The sequence below is a fragment of the Mandrillus leucophaeus genome, unplaced genomic scaffold (assembly GCF_000951045.1).
Source record: "Mandrillus leucophaeus isolate KB7577 unplaced genomic scaffold, Mleu.le_1.0 Scaffold39, whole genome shotgun sequence".
Lineage (NCBI taxonomy): Eukaryota > Metazoa > Chordata > Mammalia > Primates > Cercopithecidae > Mandrillus > Mandrillus leucophaeus.
In genome coordinates, this window is record NW_012104142.1 from 3,175,472 (window position 1) to 3,201,328 (window position 25,857).

At 54.2% G+C, this 25,857-nt stretch overlaps 1 protein-coding gene across 1 annotated transcript in view; it reads right to left on the reverse strand.

Moving 5' to 3' along the window:
- LOC105547468 (chromosome unknown open reading frame, human C10orf54) overlaps positions 1-13,253 on the reverse strand; it is a 22,677-nt gene extending 9,424 nt beyond the window's left edge. The window contains exons 1-3 of the mRNA XM_011991085.1: positions 13,011-13,253; positions 1,267-1,695; positions 535-591 (exon numbers count right to left, since the gene is read on the reverse strand). Coding sequence (XP_011846475.1) covers positions 535-591; positions 1,267-1,695; positions 13,011-13,092 — 568 coding nt within the window. The 5' untranslated portion in view covers positions 13,093-13,253. The remainder of the gene's footprint in view (positions 1-534; positions 592-1,266; positions 1,696-13,010) is intronic.
- Between the last annotated feature and the right edge of the window lie 12,604 nt (positions 13,254-25,857).

A 25,857-nucleotide genomic window follows, 5' to 3' on the forward strand; every position in this document is an offset into this window, starting at 1 on the left:
ATATATATATATATATATCCCTGAAGTAGTAATACTTAGTCCAGTGCCCAGCACACAGTGGGAACTCAGGAAAGGTAGTTCTGTTCCCCTTCCTGAGCCTCTTCCTCCTCCCTCCCCTACAACAGAGAACATCTGAGGACACAGAAACACAGAACACAGAAATCTGAAGTAGTTGAATTCTAGACCCCCAACCTTCCGAAGTCATAGGGGGCTGGTGGGAAGGGCAGCACTTAGCTGCCTGGGGCACCCAGTACCTGTCATGAGGCCCTTTCCCCAGCCAGAGGTGACTGCCAAGGCACAGCCACTCCAGAGAGGCAAGAGGAGCAGAGACTCCAGAGCAGATGGAAGGGGAGTGGGCTTCTGGGGACTGCACCAAGGAGGAAGCAGAAGGGATGTGCAGCAGCAGAGGAGGAGGAGGACTGGGGTTTCTGTGGGCTTGGGGTGACAAGGCCAGAGTTCCAAACAGGGTCTGGGTGCAGGATGAGGACAGAAGAGAACAGATAACCCAGAAGGGGCAAGAGGATGGTCCCTTACTTTCACTCTCCTGGGAGGAGGATGGGTATACCATGCAGTTGGATGGTGCATCTTTGCCTGTGGGAACAAACAGAAGGGCCATTAGGTGGGTGTCAGGCCCAGGAGGCCAGGGAGGCTTGTCCAGGCCAGTGTCCCCCTCCCGCCCCAGGTTCTCACGCTAGTGCCTACTCAGCAGTATTGGCCCAGTGGCAGCCTGCACACATGTGCACCCACACACACACCCTGGCATGTTCTCACCCAGCCCATTCTCATGCCACTCCCAGTGGCATGTGGATACCCGCCGGCGCCCACACCTCTATCCGAACCACGGGCCCTTGCACTCTCACCTGAACAGAGAGACAGACACACACACATATTCCTCAACAGCCATTCAGCCATCCACTGAGTCATGCCCCAGGGCACCAATCCGTCCTGCTGATGCCTATACCCACGGTAGCCACAATGTCACCATGAGCAGTCACACTCCCAGCCCAGGTACCTACAGCCTCACACATTAAAAAATCTCAGTGTCCCAAACGGAGCCAGGTACACCCTCCCTCTCCATCACTCCAGCTAACAACACACCCACACTCTACACACCCTTGACCACCCCATCTCACCCACACACTCCCTGGAGTGCCAGTGCTACCCATGCAGCCTCACACTCTGCCCAGCACAGTGTCATGCATGGTCACACCATCAGACAGGCAGCCCTCCACACACGCCGGGCTGTCACGTGCAGGATGCCCTCACCTGTCTGCACCTGCAGCTCCATGGCACCGTGGACCCTGTGCTCCGAGTGGTGGTGCCTGATCTCCACCACAAGGCAGCAGTAGAGGCCGCTGTCCAGCAGGGTCAGGTTGTGCATGGTGATGGAGAAGTTGCCATGGTGGTCGGAGGCCGACTCCAGCCCGTGGTGCTGGGCCAGGTCGTGGCTGGTGTTGGCAGCCTGGTGGCCTCCATGGTGCAGGTGAAGGTCCTGGAACGTGAGGTTGCGGATGGGCCGGCGCTCTGAGCAGGTCTGCACCTCGCCCCTCGAGCTGCGGTACCACGTCTTGTAGAAGGTCACATCATGCCCTTTGTCCACAGGGCCGAAGAGCCTGCAGGTGAGGGTGACGTTCTGCCCCTCGGGACAGACGTACAGGGAATACAGCGTGGCGACCTTGAAGGCTGCCACCGGACCTGCTCAGAGAGAGGAGAGCCCTGTCACCTGACTGATCCAGCGCTACTCCTGGCACCCCCAGAGCAGGGAAGAACCTTGGCCTCAGCTACTTCCCAGCCTCAGGCCCCGGGCATGTCAGCTGACCTCCCTAAGACTGCCTTCTGCGTTTGTTCACGAACCCCACTCCATCCTAGGCTGTTGCGGGGGGAGCCACAGAAGCTTCCCCAACTAGGGGTGCTCTTGGATGCTAGACAGGGCAGGGAGAGACTCGGAGGGCAGCAATGCAGTCGGGTGTGTCCCTCTTCCCAGTAGAGTGTATGCACAGCCCGTTGGGTGGGAGGCAGGTTGGGGAGCAGAAAGGCTGTTTGGAATAGCAGCTCCTTGTCCTTGACCGCTCTGTAGGGGCCATCAACACCTCTGCCCCTTCCTACTCCTAGAACTGAACATGCCTTCCCGTCCTCACCAGGGAGCACTGAGAGCACCTGCTTGTGCAAGGCCTGGGCCAGGTGCTGCATCTCACCTGCACGCTGAATGCATGGCCTCCCCTTGAGCAGATGAGGTCTGCATTCTCAAGAGTAGAACCCCATGGCAAAGGCAATCCAGTGCCAGCCCTCAGGTCACTTGGAGGAGGGAGGAAACAGCCTTCTAGGGACAGTCAGGGACTTCCTGAAGGAGGGAGGGTCTTTGGACTTGGTGCATAGATAGGATTTCAGCCAGTAGAAAGGGTGTCCTAAGCAAGGTAGTGTGAAAATGGGAAAACTCAGTGTCTGAGGGACCGGGACAGAGAATACGTGAAAGGTCATCTCATCCGTGCACTTCCTCCCAGCCAATGTTGGAAAATTGTCTAGTTCTGTTTGGTTTTTTTTCACCAAGCAAATGAAGCAATTCCCTGGCCCACTTTGCCTTATCCCAATCCTCCGGCATTTAATCGGGTTGACCCTCAAAAGCATGAGCTTTTGAAAACAGAATATGGGCTAGAGGCCGTGTTTCTAACTGTATGAGCCTCAGTTTCCTCATCTGTGCAGTGAGAAAACTATTGGCTACAATGCAGGGTTGTGAGAGGACTAGATGAGGGAAAGACGAGAACACAAGATGTGAGCTCTAATGCCCTCTGCAGATCTCTGAGGGATACCTACAATTATTACACGTTAGTGTTATTTTTATTTTTAATTTATTTGTTTTGGAGACGGGGTCTCCCTCTGTTGCCCAGGCTAGCCTTGAACTCCTCACTTCAAGCAATTCTCCTGCCTCAGCCTCTCAAAGTCTTGGGATTACAAGTGTGACCCACCATGCCTGGCCAGTGGTATTTTTATTTTAAAGGGCATATCAGGCTGTTGTGGGTCTAGTAGAGAGGAAAGGAGGGTTAGAACTATGTACAGAATCCAAACTGATACATCCTTTTCATTGCCCCAGCCAGGGGCATTGCCCAGAGCCAAGATAACACCACATCCTCCTTCAGATGCCCCTTCCCTGCCCTTAGAGCCCAGGACCCTCGGCGGCAGGCTGAGACCCACTGGAAGAGCTGAAAGCCTTGTCCAGTCAAGAGAGAGGCAGCCTGGTGGGGCTTCTGGAGCTGGCCAGCCTGCATTGGACCAGTAGCTGTGAGCCACTTAGACGCTGAGCCCCGACTCCTCACTCACAGATGTTTTCACCCAGAAATGAACACATTTCCCTGGCAGAGTTGAGCCTAGGGTTAGTAATAATTCACATGAAGTGTTCTGCAAGTGCCATGCGAGTAGTCGGTGCTTGGTACTTGGGAGTTAGACAGGTCTCTAATTCATTCAGCAAGTCAAGAAGCACCTCCTAGGAGTGAGAAGCACAGTGGGATGGAGAAGTCAGCTTTAAAGGCTTTCCTGCTAAGGTGTGAATGACTGATAACAACTTGTGATCCGATCCTGGGTGGCTTGTGTTTAAAGGAGAGTCTCCAAAGGCAGCAAAGCCCCAGATGGCATGTCTGGAGGAGTGCAGTTTTAGGCAGAGAGCCAAGTCTGGGAGCCCCAGATTTTTAGAGTCATTGTCAGGGTGAGCAGAGATTTCAGAACTTCTTTGGCAAGATACAGGTCTCCTTTTCAGGCAGAAACAGAGAGACCCAGAAAGGGAAAGTGGTTGGACTGAAGTTCCAGAGTTCCAGAAGGTATGAACTCAAAGCCGGGAGCATGGAGGACCTCAGGTGGTGCAAGATCTAGGTAGAACCATAATAAGAAGACATAGCATGTGTTGTGCACTGTGCTGAGGGTTTCATGGGCTTATCTAACAATGATATAAGGTATTACTTTTATTCCCATTTCACTGATGAAGAAACTAAGGCACAGAGAACTTATGTAACTCACTGATGATCACACAGCAAGTAAGTGCTAGAGCCAGAATTAAACTCAGGCATGTAGACACTACACTGATGAAAAGAGTCCAGAAACTGGAAGCCCACAGGCCACATCCAGTCTTCACACATATTTCACTGGATCCTCAAAATCTTTTTAATTTTCTTGAGATGGCAACATTTAAAAGCCAAGAATTTGACATGAAAATTCTGACTTCCAGCTCTCCTTAGAAAATCAGAAGATAACGCTAAACCAGCTTTCCCACAGGGCAACTGTCAGCTGGAGCTCAGTAGCAGCTTTTGGGGGGCACCAGCACTCTAGTTCGCCACAGTCCGTACTACTCCCTAATAATTCCACCTGGCCTGCTTCGCTCTGTCACCGTGGTTTCTTGGCCCTATGGACATTTGAGTTTGTGATGAATGAGTGTGGCTCCTTGGGCTAGCTGGCATGGGACTCTACTGCCCAAACCCATTATGTTACAAATCTGACCCACAGACTCAAGAGAGGAGATGATCCACCCAGGGTCCCCAGGGGAAGCCTGGCAGTGCAGGGACTAGCCAACTCTCCTCTGACTGCTAACCCACTGCCCTTACCCCTGCAGCAGGCTCAGTGGAAAAGGAGCCCCAGGAAGCTTGGCTGTGCCCCTGGTTTTGTCTGTGCTGGCCTGGACTTCCCCTTCACACCTGAGTGGGGTGGGTGTAGCTGCAAAACCATGGCCCTGCCAGGAAACAGAAGTGAGGAGGACCTAGGGAAAGGGCTCTCCCACATGCTCCCAGGAAGAACCAAAACTCGCCCCAAGAGTGGGTCTTGTGCTGTCCCCTTCCCCAGCAGGCCATGTGGCAGGTCTGACCAGCACCTCTCCCAGCTTCTGCCCCTTTCTCCCTTTGTCTGGCATTGCCTCCTACCCCAGAGCCACCCCAGGGCTGGGAGCCGAATTCAGCTCCAGCTTTAGTTACGGTAGTATTTACCACCAGGACACACAGCTTGGGGGCTGGCTGAAGGGCTGGCTCAGCAGACACAGGGCTGCAGGCCAGGGGTGGGTAGGGCAGGGCAGGTAGAGTAAAGCTGGTGGCCAAAGCTGAGCTGGGTGGGGTTGGGGGCCCTCAAGTGGACAGAGGTGTGGACAAGGGGGGCTAGCGTGGTTGTTGGCCTGAGTATCCCTGTGAACAGGGTGGGGCAGGGCACCAGGCTGGGAGCCCTCAGGGTCTAAGCAATGGGGTTAATGACCCCAGGATTGTACCCATAGCACCCGCAGCAGTGGGGAAGGTATGTTCTCCCCTGGAGGCAACTTCCTTGAGATGCACAGAGGATGGGGGTGGGTGCATCAGAGAGAAAGCAGGGTTCAGGGAGTGCTGTAGAGGGGGCATAGCTCAATCCCCCACACTGCCCCACCCCTCACACACTGGCCACCCATCCCACAGGTCCCAAAGGAGTCGCTCCCCTTTTAGAAAAACGGAGAAGCTGCCCTAGGATTCAAGTTTGGGGAGCAGGGGAGGATACCCAGTTTCAAGCAAGAGGGCCAGACAGGAGAGGGTCCAGGACAAACCAGAGGGACAGGACAAAACAAGGATCCACGGGGGTTTGTCCTGGGGAGGGAGGAAAGGCCAGAAAACACCCCCATTTACTGTGTCTGAGACTCCAGCTGGGACAAGGCGCACGGCAGCCTGTCCTCAGGAGGACACTCAAAGGCATGGTATTGGGGAGAGGGGCAGTGCACAGTGTGCAGAGGGGCCTGCACGCGCCCTGCGGCCTCCACGTCTGCACACATGCATGTGTGTTGTCAGGGGAGCTGTTCAGCCCGGCTAAAATTACAATTCTTTGGCAAGAGGATGTTGCTTATTGTCAGGAACAGATCCTTTCGGACACCTGGGTCATTGTCGGAGACCGGGGAAAGTGGGTGGAGAGGAAGGCCCCTGGCTCCAGGGTGGCCAAAGAGCATGTGGGACAGGAAAACGACCTGGGGCCTGGGCCTGAGAGCATGTGCCAGGCGGGAACCGTCCGGTTGCCATGCTGCTGTCAAGACCCAGTGCCCCCAGACCCCCACCCGCCACCTGCCACTAGGTAAAGAGGCAGGGCCACCTAGAGGAAGAGTGCCGTGAACTTGGGAAAGCCTGAGTCTCAAGAGTAAAACTCTCGCTTGGATTGCAAGGTCCTGGGGCCTCAGTGTCCACTTAGTTGTGCCCTCATTGTGTGCCCCTGGGCAGGTCCCACCTTTCTCTGAGCTTCCCTTTCTTCATCTTAACCTGAGGGCTGTCCCATGATCCGAGGCCCCCTCCAGCTCTAGAATCCTGTGGCCAGGAGGGAAGAGCTGTCTTATGACCATGTGTTATGTGTAGGCACTTGCTGAGCATCTTATACCTGCCACATTTAATTCTCATAACACCCCCGACATGGGTGGTATCATCCCCACTTTAAAGATGAGGAAACAGACTCAGAGAAGTGACTTGCCCAAGGCCACCCAGCCCTGCGTGACTGAGCTGAGATTCACACCTTGGATGGGCCAGCACTGCAGACAGGAAGAGCCCCCACCTCTCCAGAACCCTCCAGTGGGCAGGCAGGGTTGATACCTCATCCTTCAGCTATTTAGAAAGAATGAACTGACCGTGCATTGACCTCCACGCCCTCCATGCAACATTCCTGCTCTGCCTCAGACCCAAGCTGAAAACATCATTCTTTCATTCCGCAAATATTTACCAAGGTTCTAACATGGGCCAGGCCCAGGCAGGGAGGCTGTGGGGATGCAGAGTTCCATCAGGGGCATCTGCTCAGAACTTGGGCCTGGGCCTGTGCCTGTGATTTCTAGCTGTGGCACCCTCAGATGTTTCTGTCCTAGTACAAGGGAAAGGAGCTCTTGTTGGCATCTTCTCAGAACACCAGTTTTTGTGACCCTCACCTCTCTCCACCCAGCAGGCCCCGGGTGACCCCTGTGAGTGTGCACGGGATGGGTGTGTGTGGGTGTGGACAGGCTTGTGTGTTTTTCATGACAGGGCGTGAGCTTAGCCCACAGTCGCCAAGGCAACGCCCCAGCCTTTGGAGGTGGGACCCAAGCTTCGTTAGTCGCGCCTAGGAGGCCCCACCCAAACAGCTGAACTCTGACCAGCTGCTAGGGGTTGTCAAGTAAGCAGTTATTAATTGACTGCTGTGGCTGGCCCCGCACTAGATGCAAAAGGTCCCGTCCTTGCTCTCACAGGACATCCCAAAGAGAATGGGACCTGGTTCCAGCTCCCCGCAAGGCCCCATCCCCCAGGATGGTCCACAGGCTGGGGCTGGGGCTGTAGGAAAAGACTATGTTCTGTCTTTATCAAGATGTAGAGGGAAACAGAGGCATGGATCAATCAGGCTGGGTCTGCCAAGGCTAAGAAAGGAAGCGTAGCAAGGAAAAGGCTGAGGGCCTGAAGCCAGCAAGTCTGCCCTGGGGCTTTCTGGCCAGTGAGGACAAAGGGCATCTCAGATGTGTTTATTGATACCTGCCCCTGCAGGAAGTGTCCATTCACATCAGACCGAGGGGGCTGGGAAGGGGAAGCCAGGCTCTATTGAAGGAAGCGGCACTTCCAGCACCTTGGGAAAGCGTCCTGCATCCGGGGCTGGGGCTGGAGGCTAGCATGCCTCCCCGCGGAGGGCCTAGACAGCTGGCCAGAGGTCCTGGCCCGTGGATGCTTCTGTGGATGAACCCCTCCCAGACTCCCCAGGCCCTTTTGGAGGAGGACTGTGTGCAGGCCAGGCTCCCAGCTCCAGCCAGCCACCCTCATGCTCCTATGCCATGAAGACGTCCTCAGGGTCCATCTCAAGTCTTTTTGCCCCCTACTATTCTGTGCCAGGCATCATTCTAAGTACTTGTTTGTTTCGTTGGGTTTATTGTTGTTGTTTGAGAAAGAGTCTCACTCTGTTGCCCAGGCTGGAGTGCAGGGGTGCCATCTCGGCTCACTGCAACCTCCGCCTCCCAGGTTGAAGCAACTCTTCTGCCTCAGCCTCCCGAGTGGCTGGGACTACAGGCACCGCCACCACGCCCGGCTAATTTTTGTATTTTTAATAGAGACGGGGTTTCACCATGTTGGCCAGGCTGGTCTTGAACTCCTGACCTCATGTGGTCCACCTACCTCATCCTCCCCACGTGCTGGGATTATAGGCGTGAGCCACTGTGCCTGGCTGTTTGGTAGGTTTTCTTTAGAGAGCTAGGGTCTTGCTCTTCACTCAGGCTGGAATGCAGTGACAATGAGATCATAGCCCACGGTAACCTCAAACTTGTGGGCTCAAGCTATCCTCCCACCCCTGCCTCCCAAGTAGCTAGGACTACAGCCACCTGCCACTATGCCCAGCTAATTTTTAAATTTTTCATAGCAATGGGGTCTAGTTATGTTGTCCAGGCTGGTCTCCTGGCTTCAAGTGATCCTCCCACCTCAGCCTCCCAAAGTGCTGGGATTACAGGCATGAGCCACCGTGCCCTGCCTCATTCTAAACACTTTTACATGGATTAGTTTATGTAATCCTTCCACCCTATGAGGTAGGTACTGGTATCATCTCCATTCTACAGATGAGAAAACGGAAGCACAGAGAGATTAGTATCCTGCCCACAGCCTTACAACTAATAAGTGATGATGCCGGGATCTGAACCCAGGTAGTCAGCCTCTGGAGGTCTGGTGCCATCTGACTACTCTCTAGAGACTAGAGGTAGCTGGGGACTGACTGGAGGCCCCACCTCCTTCCTGAAGACGGACAAATGTCATGACCAATGAAAGCCCAGCTTGCCTGGCCACGTCTTCCACATAGTTTTACTTTTGGTTTTACATTAAATAACATTGAATCATATATAGAAGAGGTTATTCCCTTTTCAATTATTTCAGTCCTGATTACATCAAAGAGAAAGGCCCAGTTTGATGCTAATATGTCTCTAAAACATCTCTCTCTCACTTGCTAATCTCCTTTTCTTTTAAAATTTTATTTTATTTTAATTTTTCGCAAGGGAAAACAGCAGTTTTCAGACTCAGAGCCTTCCCAGGCTAAAGTTTCCAACTAGAATTTAATACCCTTATATGGTTTTCCTGTTACGTACTTTTATGGTTTTGTTCTATTTATGACAAGTGATACTGGCTTTCCACTAATGACAGCGATAAAAAGTTTCCTTTTAAAAATCTACATACGCAAATAAAAGAATGAGTAGATTTAAAGAAAAAATAACTAAATATTATGAAAGGGCAGACACTGCAGAGATCACAAAGGTGATAAGCAAATGACTGCAGCTAGGGAAACACCGGTGTGGAATTACCCTTCAGAGGAGGGTGGTCAGCCTCACTGAGACCATGTCACCCAACCTGTCCATTGTGCAAAGGGGAAGTGTGTGTTTGTGTTCCCATGATGAGTGAACAGCAAAGGCAGGGTTTGACCCCAGGTCCCCATGGGAAATAAGATCCTATGCAGAAAGGCTAAAGGAATGGGCTTGCTTGGCTTGGTAAGTAGCAGAGCAACCTCATTACTGGATTACTAATTGATGAGCAAGATGGTGGCCACTGTCTTTGTCTTTGGGGATAGCCAGCCAAAGTGAATGGACTGAATGTAAAAGAATCAAATGTAAGAAAGATCCCACCAAAATAAGCAAACCCAGGACCAGGCTTGCCTTCAATATCCCCATCTCCAGATAACTTTAAGAGGAGAACCTGCAGGCACCTCCATGGGCATTTCAGACTGTGAGGACCCATCGGGGCTCACAGGTAACTGGATGCAGCCCATGCACCCTTCACACTCCAGGTTTTGGAGAATCTAGTCCCAGTGAAGCTCACCAATGCGTTCCCAGGCCCTGGGCACTCCATAAGGCCCTGTAGAGAGCAAGGACCTTAGATGGAAAACCAGTGGCATGTGGCCTGCAGAAGCCAAGAAATCCCATAACATTACACAGTATTCACGAGCAGCCGCGTGCTGTGTTAAGTGTTCGTTCATTGGCTCTTCACTGTAGCCCTCCAAGGGAAGTGTTATCATCATCCCCATTTTAGAGGTAGGGGAACCTGCTCAGGGATACTGAATAACTTGTCCAATATCACAGAGCAGTAAATGGCCATCTTGGGATTTGAGCCTAGGTCTGAGTGACTCGCAAAGCCCAAGAGTTAAGCAAGGGGTTGTACGGAAGCCCTGGCATGCAAGTCCCTGGCTTTGCCATACACAGGCGTGCCGGGACTGCTGCTAAGGGTATCTATGGGGCCACTGGAAGCCACAGTGCTGATCCCTGGCCCACCCTCCCCTGGGAGACCGGACTGACCCTGGATCATTGGTTGGCTAAAGCCTGGGGCCTCGAGCTTGGTATGTGGGGCTTGATACCTTAATACTTGGTATGCCAATGGGTCGTCATTGAGGATCTCTTTCTTCCTTTCATCTGCTCAGGCCTAAGACCACAAACACTGTGTGCGGATAGGGAGGTGGCCCCTTTAGCATCTCAGCAGCACACTCCTGCCTGGATCACCCTCTCCCAGGAAGGTCAGACCTCAGCAGAACCTTTGCCCTGCTTGGGAGGAAACATGAACGACCAGTACAGCTCAGCAAGGGGCTCCCAGTATTGCTGGCCCTTGGGTGTCCCTGGCATTGGGTAGATGCCCCCTCATGCAAGGGACTGGCCTCGAGGCTGTTCCTCTCTACTCCAGAGCCTCTGGGCAGTGGGTTGTGGATTTCCTAAGAGCTGACCATTGCTGCGTCAGAGGCTTGCAGCACTGGGTTACTCAACAAGGCCCTGCAGCCTGGTTTGCTGTGAAGAGGAAGATGGGGTCTCTCGTCCCTAACCCCAGTGCACTTCTATGAACTTAAATGTGCTCATCCCAGAGGCTGGGACTCCTGAGTCAACCCATGAGGACAGGGCAAGGACAGTAACTGCCTCAGGTCCTGGGAATATCTGTGGGGAAGAAGAGGCTCTGCCACCCTTGAGATCTGCTGGGTCCTGGTCCCAAGTGTACCTCTCCATCCATCTCACCCTAAGTCAGGCCCAGGAAAGGAGTATCTCTGGTGTTTCCAGGGCTTCCGAATACCACATTCATTACTACCATTCTCCTCAGTGCTGGCCCAAACCCAAGAGCTGCAGAACAGGCTGGTGCCGGACACTCTATCTCACCTTCCCTGGCATAAAGGCTTTGACCTTGGGCAACATACCCAGGGCAACCCAGCACCTCGGCAGGCTGGTGATCAATCTTCGCAACTTACAGATCCTGCTGACCACGCCTGCAACCAGGCCTCCCATCTGCTAGCCCCTCAGTGCACACTGTCCTGGGGAGTTGGGTGAATATCTATTATAGTGTGTCCATGTCACAGTTCAGAATACTGAGGTCCTAGAGCAATGCAAATGCTTCTGACTCCTTTCAGTGGAAAGCTGCAGCCAGCCTAAATCATCTCCCTGTGCTGGGCCCAGGAAGAGATGGCTCTTTGGTGTACCATGTTGTTTGAGTAGCCAAGACCTCTGGGAGTAAAGGCCCCATGGCCATATAAGCAATACAGGGGAAGGCGTCCCGAGCTCCTCTTGGGGCCTCTCTGCTACTGGGTGCTCTGCAAGCTGGGTCCCTGTGCCCTGGATCTCTAGAACTGTTTCTCAAATGGGGCTGCTGAACAGAGGGCAGCCCAGCCAAGTGAGGGCAGGAAGTGGGCAAGAAAGCAGGAAGGGTCTCACAGCGTCACCTGGGAGGACAGGGCAGGGCAGGGCAGGTGGCCCATGACAGGTGGGATGCTGACTTGCCTGCCTGCCACCGTCCCCTGTTCCTGGTGGAAGCCATGCCCTGCCGTAAGCTGTGGCCTTGGTGCTGAGACTGTCCACTCCACCTCCCGTTCTCCTCTTCCCTCTGACTGTCACCTTGAGGTGCATCCACCCTGGGGCTTAGGCAGCTGTGTCTGTGACATGTGGAGCCCTCCTCCTCCTCAGAGGCCCAAGCCACCCTCCAAGTGCTGAGATAGCCGGAAGCCTGTGGGCACCCAGGTTGCTGAGGTATCTTCCAGGTTCAGCCTCCTCCTCTCCCTCTTATCCCGTCACCCTCTCCTTCTGTTCCGTCCCGCCCATTGGGTCCCTCTGCCAAGCCCTCCACCTCCCTCCTGCCTCCCTCCGAGTCCCTGCATGACTCATACTTTCCCTGGGCCCTCCCCATAAAGTTTGGTTCCACAGACTCTTTGAAGAGATCCAGCCTCTTCAGCTCTGGGCAGGCAAGAACCAGGCAACCAGGCCATGGGTACCAGGGCCTCTGCCCCCAGCCCAGGAACCCCTGTGTTCAGGCTAGGATACTGTCTGAACATGCTGCCAGTCTGGACTTTGGAAGGGGAAAGTGGTGTTTCCCTGTGTGGGCTTCTGTGTTTGAGCTGAGGAAACTGAGACCAGAGAGATGCCGTAAGTTATCCAGGGACCTAGAAGGGGCTCGTGGCTGAGCTGGAGAGTGTCCCACATCCTCCCCAGTACCCCACACTGGTCCCTGAGTGGCAGCCTTGCTAGGATGGCAGGAATCAGCTGACCACTTATTCCTGGGCTATCAGACCCTTAGAATCGGGACCAGGTGGGCAGTGTTGCCTCTGTGTCTGAAAGTGGGCCCACCGTGACCAGTGCCCACCAAGGCTCAGCCAGGGGTTTCACCAGGGCAGAGCATACCACGCCCTCTGTGTCCTCTGCAGCACTAGAGCCCTGAGACTAGAGGAGCAAAAAGATGCCAGCTGTCAAAAGCCAGTGACATCCACCAGAACACACTGACCACCCCCACCCTGTGCCTCTCATTCTCTGCAGAAGCTACCTGTGCCTGGGGCTCTCTGGGCAGCCCTCAGGGCACAGCCCTGCCTGCCACTTGGGCAGCTATCAGAGCATGCAGATGTGCCTGATGCCTATCTGGGACACTTGGCACAGTCGCCACTGCACCCTGCCCAGTGGTCCCAGCAGCCTCCGGGCGGTGGGTGGAGTGGGGTGCACGGTCACACAGGCTGAGAGGGCTCCCAGGACGCCCCCATCCCACAGTTCCCACTCCAGTCTGCTGTCTTCTCCCAGCTCTTCCCCAGCGCCCCGCCTCCCCCGACCTTACCTAGGGACGCAGCCAGGAAGAGGGCGAAGAGCAGGGATCCCCAGCGCCAGCAGCCGGCCTCCGGGGCCGTGGGGACGCCCATGTCGCCGTTAGACGTGCAGAGGAACTTCTGGTGCCGGGGAGCGGGCGGGACGCCGCCGGCGCGGGGAAGCCTCCCGCGAGTGAGTGCGAGCGAGTGCGAGCGAGTGAGCGCAGCGGGCGGCCCCAGCGCCGCGCTCCAGGCACCCGCCCCCGTCGCGCAGCGCCCCCGGCGGGGCGTGTGGGGGAACTGCCTCTCAGGGGAGGGGCTTCCCGGAGACCGGCCCCGTGGGTGGGGAGCCAGTGTGCGTCCCAGCGAGTCAACTCTACTTGATCGGCAGTTTAAAGCCCGTTCTACAGTCCCCCAGTCCTTTGGAGAGAAGATTATTATTGCTGCGCAGCCTAAGAAGTAGATCTACCTCTAACAGCGTGACAGACGTTACCATGGCTTGCATCTGCCCTCAGCCACCAGCCTTTGAGTGGTCTGGGGACAGAGACTTGTACCTTACATCATCCAGCCAGACCAGGGCTTGGTATGTGGTAGGCACTCCCAGTTGTGGAATGAGTAAGCGAATGAGTGAATGAATGAAATCTAACATTGTGAAGAGCTAGGCAAGCTGGAACCAGTTTAACTGTAGATTCAGAGCCTAAGGCACCCTGAGTGCATGCACACACACACACACACACACACACGCACACACAGAACAGATGTAGGACTGCACGCCAGGATCAGCACATCCCTACCCCGGGACACAGACAGGTATGCAGGCAACACCTGTTGGCGTGCCCCACAGCATATCCTGCAAGCCCCCTCCGGCAGAGGCTTCAGCTGTCAGCCCGGCTGTGCACCGGCCCTCCCTCCCTGGTGCCTGGATATCTGCAGGACACTCTGATGCACCCTAACTTCTAGTGCCTCTGCTCTTGCACCCACACCCAGCACTGCTGGCACCACTGGAATGTCTCTCCTCTCCTCTCCAAACTGTTCTCATCCCTCAGGGCTCAGCTCAAGTCCTCCCACTTCACAAAATGTCCTGACCCTTCCTTTTCCCCCCGCAAATCCTTACTGTCCACACTCCCTTCAGCTACCACCTCCTGCCTGAGATAACCAAGCAGTTGGTTCTTCTTCCGGCTCTTCTGCCCTCCAGAGCTAAACTACAAACCTCTCCCTGATGTTTCCGAGTCCCTAGCACAAAGCTGGGCGTGGAGAAGGTGTTTATTGCACTTTTATCTGAATGGACAAACCGATGAATGAGTGAGTGATTATGTGATGGAGGAGCTGAGGTGATCGTGGCCAGGGATCGAAGGAGTGGAAGAGCACAGCCGTTTTACTCAGTTTACCCCAGTCTAGCTGAAGCTTCCAGGGGTTTTTCTGGCCCTTTAGGGATCTTGGGTTCATAGGTGACTCCTAGGCTGAGGGGCAGAGGACACCCAAAGTCTGACTGGGTGAGGAACCAGGGTAACAGGACTGAATGGGAGCCAGGAGTTCCGGGGGCCTTGTGGGTGACCTGATCCAAGTCATGGGCTCTCTGAAGGCCCTCAGCCCTTGCTCTCAGGGCAGGAAAGGCTACAACAGACGAAAGCTGAGGCATCATGCTATACTAAGTGACCTTGTGCAGGCCCAGTCCCCATGGAGCCAGGGAACTCCCCCAGGATGGGAGCTTCAGAGGCTGCCAGGACATAACCCAGGTCCTTGGGCATGCTCCTGGCCTTGTGACCCCACTTCGGGAGGCAGCCCAGGGCCCTTCCTGCTGGCACAGCATGAGCTCCCTTCCACCAGGGGAGGTACAAAGCCAACTGAGATCAGGTGGACACTGGGCCATTCTCACCCTGACAACCTCTGGCAAAAGTGAGGGTGGTCCCTTAAGGGCAAGAGCCTAGAGCACCACCCCATCTCAACCCTTCCTGGACTGGCCTTGCTCAGGACACCCTTGAAACCAGACTCCCTCTGCCCTGGGGCCTAGCAGCTGGGGAGAGCCTGGAATTAGAGAAAGGGGAGCAATTGCCCTACCAAACCCTTCTGCAGGGGGCTAGAGCCTCTGAGCTGGGCCCAGTTCCTTCCCCCTTTTCACTTCCTTTCTCCCCGCCACACTGCCCACCACTGAGCCTCCTGGGGTTGCATCAGGGTGAGACAGGTATTGCCCAAGGACCATGGTCCAGAAACCTCAAGCACTGTTTCCTCAACACCAGGACAGGACAGGAAGGGCTCAGCTTAGAGAGCCTTTGGAGCACTGACTTTCTCCTCCCCCCAGAGACCAGAGGAAATCAAACCCACCTTCCCTTCTCAAGCCCAGACCTGGTCTCAGAGCAGGAGGGGCTCCAAGGCACAACTCTGTTCAAACTCTTCACTCCCCTCCCCTGCAGCCTACACAATGGTTAGACCCACTTCCAGAGAATTTGGGAGGTGAGTTTGGGAAAGTGGGAAATGTCAGCATTCCCTCCCCAACAGGGAGGCTGGAATTCAGCCCCTTTCCTGCAAAGTGGTGCTCTTGTACTCTTGCCGGCAGGTAAGGGGACTCAGGAGGGTTCGAGGCTGGGCCCCTCACCAGTAGTGAGTACTCACAGCTGCCTGCAGGTCCTGCAGAGCCACAAGATGGACATGGTGGCTTTCCTTGACAGTCATCTTTATTTGAATATTTGGGGCCTCCACCACTATTTTTAAGGAAAACAAGCAGGAACAATGATAGAGAAGGATGTAAAATCCACATGAGCTTTCGAAGAGAACATGAGAGATTGCAAAGATATTTCATTCTGGAGACAAATCATTTAGGCCAGTCCTCAGACTGTGCAAGTTCCCTCTCCACTCTGGTGGAAAAGTTTGAGAAATGTTAAAACAATGCATTTTCCCCCATTGCATGCTTGTTATTTTAAGATTCGTTGAGACCCTGCAACCCAAAGGAATGCCTCCCTAATGGTGGACTTTAGTCCACTTAGCTGATGACAGCAGACCAGAAACCCAGAACATCTGAGCTAGAAACAACTTTAGAAATCAAGGCAGGTCCTTTATTAAACAGACAGAAAAGGTCCAGAGAGGGGATGTGACCTGCCCAAGGCCACACAGCTCCTTTTCAAGGCTGCCAACCCTACCTGCTTTGGAAACCATTTCAACAAACACCCAATACCCTCCACCCCCAAGATCCAGAGCTGCATCTCAGAGGAATCATTGCTTCCTCAGGGACAGTGACAGCCTTCTTGGGTCCAGATCCCCTGCCCATCTGTCCATCCTTCCATTGGTAGCTCCAGAGCCAGCCAGTCTCAAGGAAAAAACCATATGCAAATTGCCTACACTGAGTTGTCTGTACCACCTGCTTTCTGTTCTCTGGCCTGGCAATGGCCTGGCAATGGCCTAGTCACATTCTCTCTACCCAGACACCTTTGCAGTGATTAACACCTTATTGTTTTATTTTAGTCACTCATTATGGTTTGTATTAGTTAGGGTCCTTGCAGGAAACAGATGGCACACTCAGAAAGGGTTCAGCTGAAGAGACTGTAAAACAGGGACTGTTTAGGAAGGCTGGTGAAGCACCCAGAGACTATCACCAACCACAGGAAGCCACTACCACTCATGAGTCCAAAGGGAAAGAAGAGGAAGTGATGTTCTGGAGCCCAGTGAAAACTGGTGCTATAAAAGGGGGACCCCTGTCTCCAAGCAGGAGAAACACAGCCATGGGCAGAACCGCAGTGGGGAATGGAGGGAGTGTGGAAGAAACACCCCCGCCTCTTTCTCCCTGTTGCTTTCATCCTCTGCCAGGGCCTCCCATTGGCCACGCGCAGCAGGAAGCTGGATAGCAAGAGAGCCAGGGTAAGGCAGTCAGTCCACAAGGGACATCTTCCCAGGTGGAGAAAGGCAGGCAGCGGGAGCAAGAACCATTTCTAGTTGATTCTTGAGTGCCGATTGCTGAGTTCTGATTAGCTGAATATTATTTGTGGTCCAGTTGACCCAAGCATTGGCAGAGATGGTAGATCACAGGAGGGTATGTTGTAGAAGCTGTTCTTGTAATGAAGTTATGTTCTGTGAGTCTTATTTTTCACAGGTCGACAAATTCTGCCCATGAAATTGCCACAAACCCAACGTCCTCCTTCTGAAAATGCTGAAAATATGTATTTCTTTCACTTACATGAGATGAAGCTTAAATAGGGCATTGGGTCGAGTGTCTCACATTCTTGCCTCTTGTAATCTGGCACGACACCTAGGCTCAATAAGACACAGGCCCTGGTAAAGCTCTGAGCTGGGTTGACTACCAGGGTTCATCCTATATGCCAGTCTTAATCACTAGAGCACTGTGCTGACAAGGATCCCAAGTTTGCATCTGGCCTCAGCAGTTTTGTGATTGATTAATGATGTCTGCTGGGGGGTCACAGACATAGAAGTGGTGGTGCAAGTGCCATCTAGGACAGAGCAGTTACCTTGCTTTGGCTTTTGGTGGAGCTTTTGAGCTTTCTTTCTCCGTCAGCCTGTGACATCCCCCCTGCTTTCTTCTCCCTTGCCCAATCTGTGTGAGTCACATTGAGTTCAGCCCAGCCATCTGGATCCACCTCAGGCCCTCTGGCTACCTGACCAAGGACCTGACCCACTCTTTTCCACAGGCCACCACGCACGTGTACGTGACCATTGTGGATGAGAATGATAACGCGCCCATGTTCCAGCAGCCCCACTATGAGGTGCTGCTGGATGAGGGCCCAGACACGCTCAACACCAGCCTCATCACCATCCAGGCACTGGACCTGGATGAGGGTCCCAACGGCACAGTCACCTATGCCATCGTCGCAGGCAACATCATCAACACCTTCCGCATCGACAGACACATGGTCAGCAGCTGATGGCAGGATCAGGATAAGGGGCGAAACCTCTCCAGGGACTGGCAAGGAGTTCAGTGACACTGTAGGGGGGTGGAGCAAAGATGCAGTCTAGGGGAAAGTTTGGGGGCACTCAGTGCGGGAGGATGAAAAGTTTGGTGGAGTGCAACCCGGGCTAGGGGGTAGCAGTGGTTCCTCATCATGGCTCCAATGTCAGGGCCTACTTCCCAAATTGGTCAGAGGGTGCCCCAGACCTACCACCCTTAGATCCATCCTTGTCCCTTCCATGTGTCCCCTAGGGTGTCATCAGTACTGCCAAAGAGCTGGACTACGAGATCAGCCACGGCCGCTACACCCTGATCGTCACTGCCACAGACCAGTGCCCCATCTTATCCCGCCGCCTCACCTCTACCACCACGGTGGGTGTGTGGGACACAGACCCAACTTGGGCTTGGAGGTGGGGGAAGGACAGGACCCAGAAAGCTCCAATGTGGGAACAGATTAGGGGAAGATTGTTCTAGGGAAATGCCTAAGTCCAAGACCCCTGTCCTAATCTCAGCAACTCACTCAAACTTGCTGTGTGACTTTAAGGAGGTCACTGAACTTCCCTATGTGGCTATATCTGTCAGACAGTTGACAATCCTGCCCTCCTCTCCTTCATGGGAAAACCATGAACTCTGGGTTTCAAGTCCCTGCTCTTCCACTTTCCAGCTGTGTGACCCTGGGCAAATTGCTTAACCTCCCTGCTTCTATTTCCTCATCTGTGAAAGGAGGACAATACAAACTATGTTTTAAGGAGTGAGAGGAGCAAATGAGACCTCGTAAGACAACCACAGTGCAGCAACAAATAGAAGTCTATAACAGTACTATTGTACTATTATTGTTATTTTTTAAGATAGATTTTCACTCTATCATCCAGGCTGGAGTGTAGTGGCTTGATCACAGCTCACTGCAGGCTTGACCTCTTAGACTCAAGAGCAATCCTCCCACCTCAGCCTCCCAAGTAGCTGGGGCTACAGGCATGCACCACCATGCCCAGCTAATGTATTACTATTTTATTTTTTGTAGAGGCGGGGTCTTGCTATATTGCCCAGGCTGGCTCTGCCTCAGCCTCCCACAGTGCTGAGATTACGAGTGTGAACCACTGTGTCTGGCCAATAGCATTTTTATTAATATGATTATTATGCCCATAAAAGGCTTTAGCAATAATGATAACTCATCCACATGCATGGCTTAAAAGGCCCACCCATATCCGACATCCCATGTGATTCCTCCACGGGCCTCATGAGGCAGAATTGTGAGGTCCATTTCACAAAGGAAGGAACTGAGGCCCAGTGAGTGGTAGGCCCAGCACAAAGCTGGCTGGGGTGAGGCCCTGGCTAAGCTTTTCCACCATCTCAGGTGCTTGTGAATGTGAATGACATCAACGACAACGTGCCTACCTTCCCCCGGCACTATGAGGGACCATTTGAAGTCACCGAGGGCCAGCCGGGGCCCAGAGTGTGGACCTTCCTGGCCCATGACCGAGACTCAGGCCCCAATGGGCAGGTGGAGTACAGCATCGTGGACGGAGACCCTCTGGGTGAGTGGGGCTTGTGCTGGGCAGTGGGGGGCATGCCACCCACAGGGTCTCACCTGTGCACCCACTCAGGGGAAGGTAAGAAGGGAGGTCTCAAGGCATTTGGCCCTACCACTGTGTGATTTTGTCCTCTCTGGGCCTCAGTTTCTCCATCTATGACAATGATGAAAATAATCTTCTCCCACCCCTTCTTCCCAGAGATGTGGTGAGAACACCCTATAATCCAGGAACAAGGGCTGGTGGTCTTGGAGGGACACAGACCCCTTTAAGAACATGATTTTAAAATGCCCTGTTTTATACCCAGAGGAAGGGCCCCAGGGCAGATGAGGGAAGCACATCCTTACAGTGTGTGCAGAACACAGCCCCCGCCCTCAGGACCCTAAACCCACACACCAAGGGAGCGCCTGGCTTGCTCTGCACATCTCGTGGTCACCCATTCACAGCCCTCTCCTTAGATGAAGAGCAGAGTTTGCCCTGGCCTTGAGGGCAACTTCTCAAGTCCATTTTCACTCATTACTGTAGAGTGGGAATCCCAGACCCAAAGAGGCCAGCTAGGGTCAGGCAAGGAGGCTTCGTGGGAGATGGTGTAGGAAAGAATCAGGAGCGGTGGGGACTGCGCAGCCACAACTCAGCTCCTGCCAGTTGTAGCTGTGTCCAGATCCCAGCCTGGGAGTGCCTGGGCCCATTTTGAAAAGAAAAGCAGAAATCCAAATCTTCGTGAAACATCCTGATTTTTTAATTGATCATGTAGTCAATATTTATTGAGTACCTCCAGTGTGCCAGCCATGTTCCAAGAGCTGGCGATACCAAACAGATGCAAATCCCTGCGCCATAGAACATACATTCCAGTTGGAGGACATGGGCAATGAACCAACTGACTAAGTAGATAACTTAGTATGCTGGGAGGTGCTAAGGGCTATGGAGAAAAATAAAATCAAGCCGGAGGATGGGGAGTGTCAGGGTGAAGGCAGCAATTGTAGGTTGGCAAACACCTGAAGGAGGGCAAAGGTGGGTCAAGTGACATCTGGGGAAGAGCATTCCAGGCAGAGGAAACAGCAAGTGGAAAGGCCCTGAGATCGGAGCATGCCTGGGAGGTTCACAGAGAAGCAAAAAGGCCTGTGGCTGGGGGAGAGTTGAGCAAAGGGAAGTGTAGGAAGAACTGAGAGTGGAGAGGTAATGGGGCCAGATGTTGTTGGGCCTTGAGGGGCATCATGAGGGCATGGCTTTTGCTCTGAGGTGGGAGCCCTAAGAGGGCTTTGAGCAGAGGAGAGACATTATTTGACTTAGGTTTCAGCAGGACTACTCTGGTTCCTGCGCTCAGAACAGACTGGAAGGATGAAGGAACAGGAGCAGGGAGGCCAGGTGGGAGCCTGCTGCAATCACTCAGGCTAGAAGGAGGTAGCTGGGACAGGGTGGTGGCATCAGAGGTGGAAAGAGGTGGCCACCTCTGGTGTAATTCAGAGGTGGAGTCAGTAGGATGTGCTAACTGATTGGCTGTGGGATGTGAGAGAAAGTCAAAGGTTCTGGCGTGAGCAGCCTGAAAGATGATGGCGTTGCCATTGACAGATGGAGGGCGGCTGCAGGAGGTCGTGGAGGGAAAGAAGGGTCGGTTCAAGATGTCAAGTAGGAGTTGTATATACAAGCCAGGAGTTCAGGAGAGAGGTCTGGGCTGGAGACGGGTATTTGGGAGTTGTCAGCATAGAGGTATTTAAATCCAGGAAACAAAGAGCAGTGTGAAGATCCAACAGTGAACCCAAGGCTCGCTTGCAATTAAGAGGCTGGCAGAAAAAGCAACATCCTATTTGTGGAGGGCCCAAATGAGAGAATGAGAGCCCCTGCGTGCCAGAGCTTGTGGTGGGTAACTCTGTTCGGATGTGCTACCCTTTCGGGTCCCAAAATCTCTCCTCTCTGGCCAAGCACTAGGCCTTCCCATTTGGAAACCAGCAAGGCCCTTTCTCTTCTGCTGTTTTCACAAACACAGAGATTTTGTAATTTTATGGGAGTCCCTGGAGCACAGGAGGATGCCAGCACCTGGTGGAGAGGCAGGTGCTGGGCAGAAGGCTGAAGCCCCACCCCATGAGGGGCCCGCTCTGCACCCCAGCCTCAAGGCACAGAGCACAGTGCAGACCTCCATGCCGTGGCCTTTAAGTCACAAGCAAAACTTCCCGGGTTCAATCCACATGTAATTGGGATGAGCTTTAGGAATCTGGGACCTTGTGGGGGAGTCCTGGCAGACTAAGAGACAGACCCCCAAAGGAGTGAGAGACGTCTAGGAGTTTCCTAAGGCTTACCTGGGTGGGAGGCTTCCTCCCCCAAGGAAGGAAGAGTAGACATTTAGAGCCCAAAGATAACTTTGGAGTCACTGAGTGCCACCCGCATCTCACAAATGATCAATGAAGGCTGAGAGAGGTGAGGAAGGCCTGATGGTGCTGTCGACATGAGTCATGACATCCATTTCCCACATCTCCTCCAACCTCGGGGTTCATGTTGGTCACTGAAAGGTTGACAGATGCTACAGTCAGCGCCGCTGTCTGGGGAGAGCTGGTTTCACAGTGCACCACTGCGTGGAGGGACGTGCCTGGGACCCCAGCTTAAAGGTCGCCTTCCCAACACTGCAGCCTGAGGCTGGAAGGCTGCTTTCTATAGGGAGACAGATGCCAGATTTCTGGGCACTTACCAGCCCCACTGAGCCCTGAGGAGGAGCTGTGTGCTCAAAGAAGAGCTTGGAGACAGGCCACGTGCACTTGAGCCTTTCCCTCGAGCCCCAGCCTTCTCAGTTGCCCTTTCTGGTCACGCTCATTCCTTGGACCCCTTTCCTACATCCTTATCCTCCCTAAAAGCTCCCCATTCCTTCAGAGGCCTGCCTGGGCTCCCTTTTGGGATCAGCACACACAAGGTGGGCCAGGCTTTGTCCAATACCAGCACAACCCCACGGTGGCATCTCTCTATTAGCCCGTTTTTCAGATGAGAACATCAAGGCAAGGCTCAGTAACATGCCCAAGGGCACACAGGCATGAAGTCCAGATGCAGACCTAGATATGATTGGATCAAAAGCCTATGCTTTTAACCTCCTGTCTCCAGAAGTTGTGGAGGGATGGGGAAGTCTGGCCCCAGAGCAAGCTGCCAAGGAAGAGAATTTGCACAGGGGAACTAGGCTGGCCCTGCCCCTGGTGCCTTGGGCCTGCCTCCCTGAGCCTTCAAGGGAGTGGTGATGGTGTCTCCTCCTGGCTTTGGAAGGACAGCAGGAGGCCCTCTGCCTGCATATGACCAGGGCTTGAGACAGGGCTGGGAAACCCCTAGAAAGGGAATCCCCAATTCTTTGGAGACCTTGGGGTGTTAGGCTCAGGAAATCCTGCTTTAAGCAGCTTCCGCCGCCCAGGCAGGGTGAAGCCCACTGGATGGGAAGAGCCTGGGAGCGGAAGGGCTGGTGGGAAATCCCAGGTGCAGGTGGGACTGGGAGGGGCTGTTTTTGTAAATCAGAGTATTAGGAGCTGAGGACAGGGAATTGTGAGTAGGATGTGAAGAGGCAGGCAGAGAAAACTGTGGGGGAGCCTGGGCCCCTGTCCTTGCCTTGTCCTGTGTGCTGTGTGTCCTGGAGCAAGTCAGTGCCCCACTCTGGGCCCTTTCCACCAAGTGTTCAAAGGGAAAGTGAAGGAGGTAACTAACCTTCTCTCCCTTCCATTTCCTGGGGGAAGGCCGAGAGGGTGGCCTCTCTTCTGCAGGCTCTCCCAGCTCCCTAGCTCACATCCCCCCAACTTTCTTCCTGTCAGAGCCACAGCCCCCACCATTCTTGCCTCTCCAACTGGGCTTGCGCTTGCTCACTGGTTTCCTTCCCTCTGCCTCTTCCCTCCACCCTCCTTGTTCTCACCCCTCCCCGGTCGGCTCTGAGTGGTGCTGCCTGGAAAGAACACAAGTCCTGTATGAGGCAATGGGTTAAGACCCAGAGCACTGGGTTTGAATCCTGGTCTGTCATTCAGTTGCTGTAGGAGTGCAGGCAGGTGGCAACCCTTCCCTGGGCTCCTGGTTCATTTTCCAAAGGACACAAGGGACTGGACAGTCTCTGGGCTGCCTTCCGGGTCAGCATCTGAGAATCTCAGGTTCTTGCTCTGGACTCTCAGACATCAGGCCCTGAAACCCAGTCAAGAAAAGGACTCTGGGGCCACAGGGCCAGTGAGGCTGTTCAGAAATGTCAAGGAAAGGAAATCAGGGTCACCACAGGCATAGGGAACCCACTCTGCACTCCAACTATTGTTCAATATGGGGACTGAATAGAGGGCATTGTGGGCTCCCCTGCCCCTCATCCGTCCCCTTCTGCCTGCCCAGTGCCTGCACATTCACCATTAGCAAAACATTGCTTTGTGGTCAGCTCTGCCCTTCCCAATATCCTTTTTCACAAGCCATGGCTTGTGGGACGGATCATACATTGCAAAGCGCCTGATGCTTTCATTGATCGAGTGTGCTTAGACAGGGGGTGCCAGTGTAGCAGGGAGCCCCCACTTTTTCAACATAACCATCTTACTCAGGTCAGTCTCTGGCCTGCCTGTGGCCCAGGGTGGGAGGCTGCTTGGTCTGGCACCTGGGGGGCATGAGTGGCCCGCATCCACCTTCACCTCTTGTGGTGATCTGTTACCATCCACCTGCACATCTCAGTCCTTGCAGCTCCCATGAGGATCTGAAGTTGGGGTCACTGGAGGACCCAGGCCCCAGCTGTCCCTCATCTCTGATGAATGAGGCTTGCTAGAGGAAGCAGGAGGAGTCCTGGGGTCTCTGCAGTTCCTGCCAATGCCCGACTAACTCGGGCCTCTCCTGGGTGGCACCCAGGGGAGTTTGTGATCTCTCCTGTGGAGGGGGTGCTGAGGGTCCGGAAGGACGTGGAGCTGGACCGGGAGACCATTGCTTTCTACAACCTGACCATCTGTGCCCGTGACCGGGGGATGCCCCCACTCAGCTCCACAGTGAGTCTGGGGGCCCCACCCACTGGCTTCACCTCGCTGCCCCTGTACTTGCCACAGAGATTCTTGTAAACATTGTTACCCTTGTGCCAAGAGAGGCCACAGGCTGCCCTGGAGCCAGGCCAGGCCTGCCCCTGGTGCCCTTAACAGACCTCTCACCGCACCCAGCACCTCTCTGGGGATGCTGCCTTTCAGCGCCCCTCCTGCACCCACCCCTGCCCCATCACTCCCTTCATCACTGCCCCTCCTCTGCCTCTGCCTTTCCTGCTTCCCTCACCATCCTCTTTTCATCTTCTTGCCTTTTTAATGTCATTTTTCTTCTTTCTTCCTCTCCCCATTTCTCTTTCTTCTCCATGACTAACTGTGCCCTCCCTCCCTCCATGCCGCCCTTGGCGAACCTCCTCCTCGGTTGCCATGTGCAATATCCCTCGCTCTTCCTCCCCTCCCTCCTCCTCCTCTGACTGGCCCAGATGCTGGTGGGGATCCGGGTGCTAGACATCAACGACAACGACCCTGTGCTGCTGAACCTGCCCATGAACATCACCATCAGCGAGAACAGCCCTGTCTCCAGCTTTGTCGCCCACGTCCTGGCCAGCGACGCTGACAGCGGCTGCAATGCACGCCTCACCTTCAATATCACTGCAGGCAACCGCGAGCGGGCCTTCTTCATCAATGCCACGGTAGGGCCGAGACTGACCCCAGGGAGCTTCCCAGGGTTTCCAGTGAAAAAGAGGACCCTGCCCTAGAGGCTTTTCTGCTGCCACCGTGTGGGCTCCACCAGGCTCCCGTTCCTCCACTGGGATGAGGACATCTCTGTGGGAAACATGGAATCTTGGATTCCCCAGTGAACCATCTCTGGAGTCCACCTAGAGCCAGCCCTGAGGCTTATCATGTGCAGAGATGGGGCCAGAGCCTGTGGGACCACTTGGTTTAATCAAGACGCACCAAAGTTCTCACTTAACCTCTTGAGGTGTCTGTAGCTGGCCAACAACACCATGGGGTCTTCAGAGGGCCATCCCTTAGAAGCAGCAAGGCCTGGGCATCAGTGGGTCACTCTCGCCCTGGTGAGATCCTGCCAGCCCACATTTTTGATCTTCTAGACCATCTCTTAGGCAATTTAGGGAGGCCAGGCAGAGCAGTTGGCATCTGTGGGCCAAAACAGAAAGCAGGGAACAGGTCTCCATGCAGCTCACCACCCTCCACATCCCAGACAGGGATCGTCACTGTGAACCGGCCCCTGGACCGTGAGCAGATTCCAGAGTACAAGCTGACCATTTCTGTGAAGGACAACCCGGAGAACCCACGCATAGCCAGGAGGGTGAGACTGGAGGGCACTGGTGGGAGTGGGGCTGGAAGCTGGCGGTGCGTGGAGAGAGAACACATCACGCCTCCTGCAGGCAGCATGGCCAGGCTTAGATGCGCAGGCTTTGGAGTGAGCACCTGCTGGGTTCAAATCCCAGTTCTCCCCTTCAGTAGGTGCATGGCTTTGGCGAGTTAAGTCCTC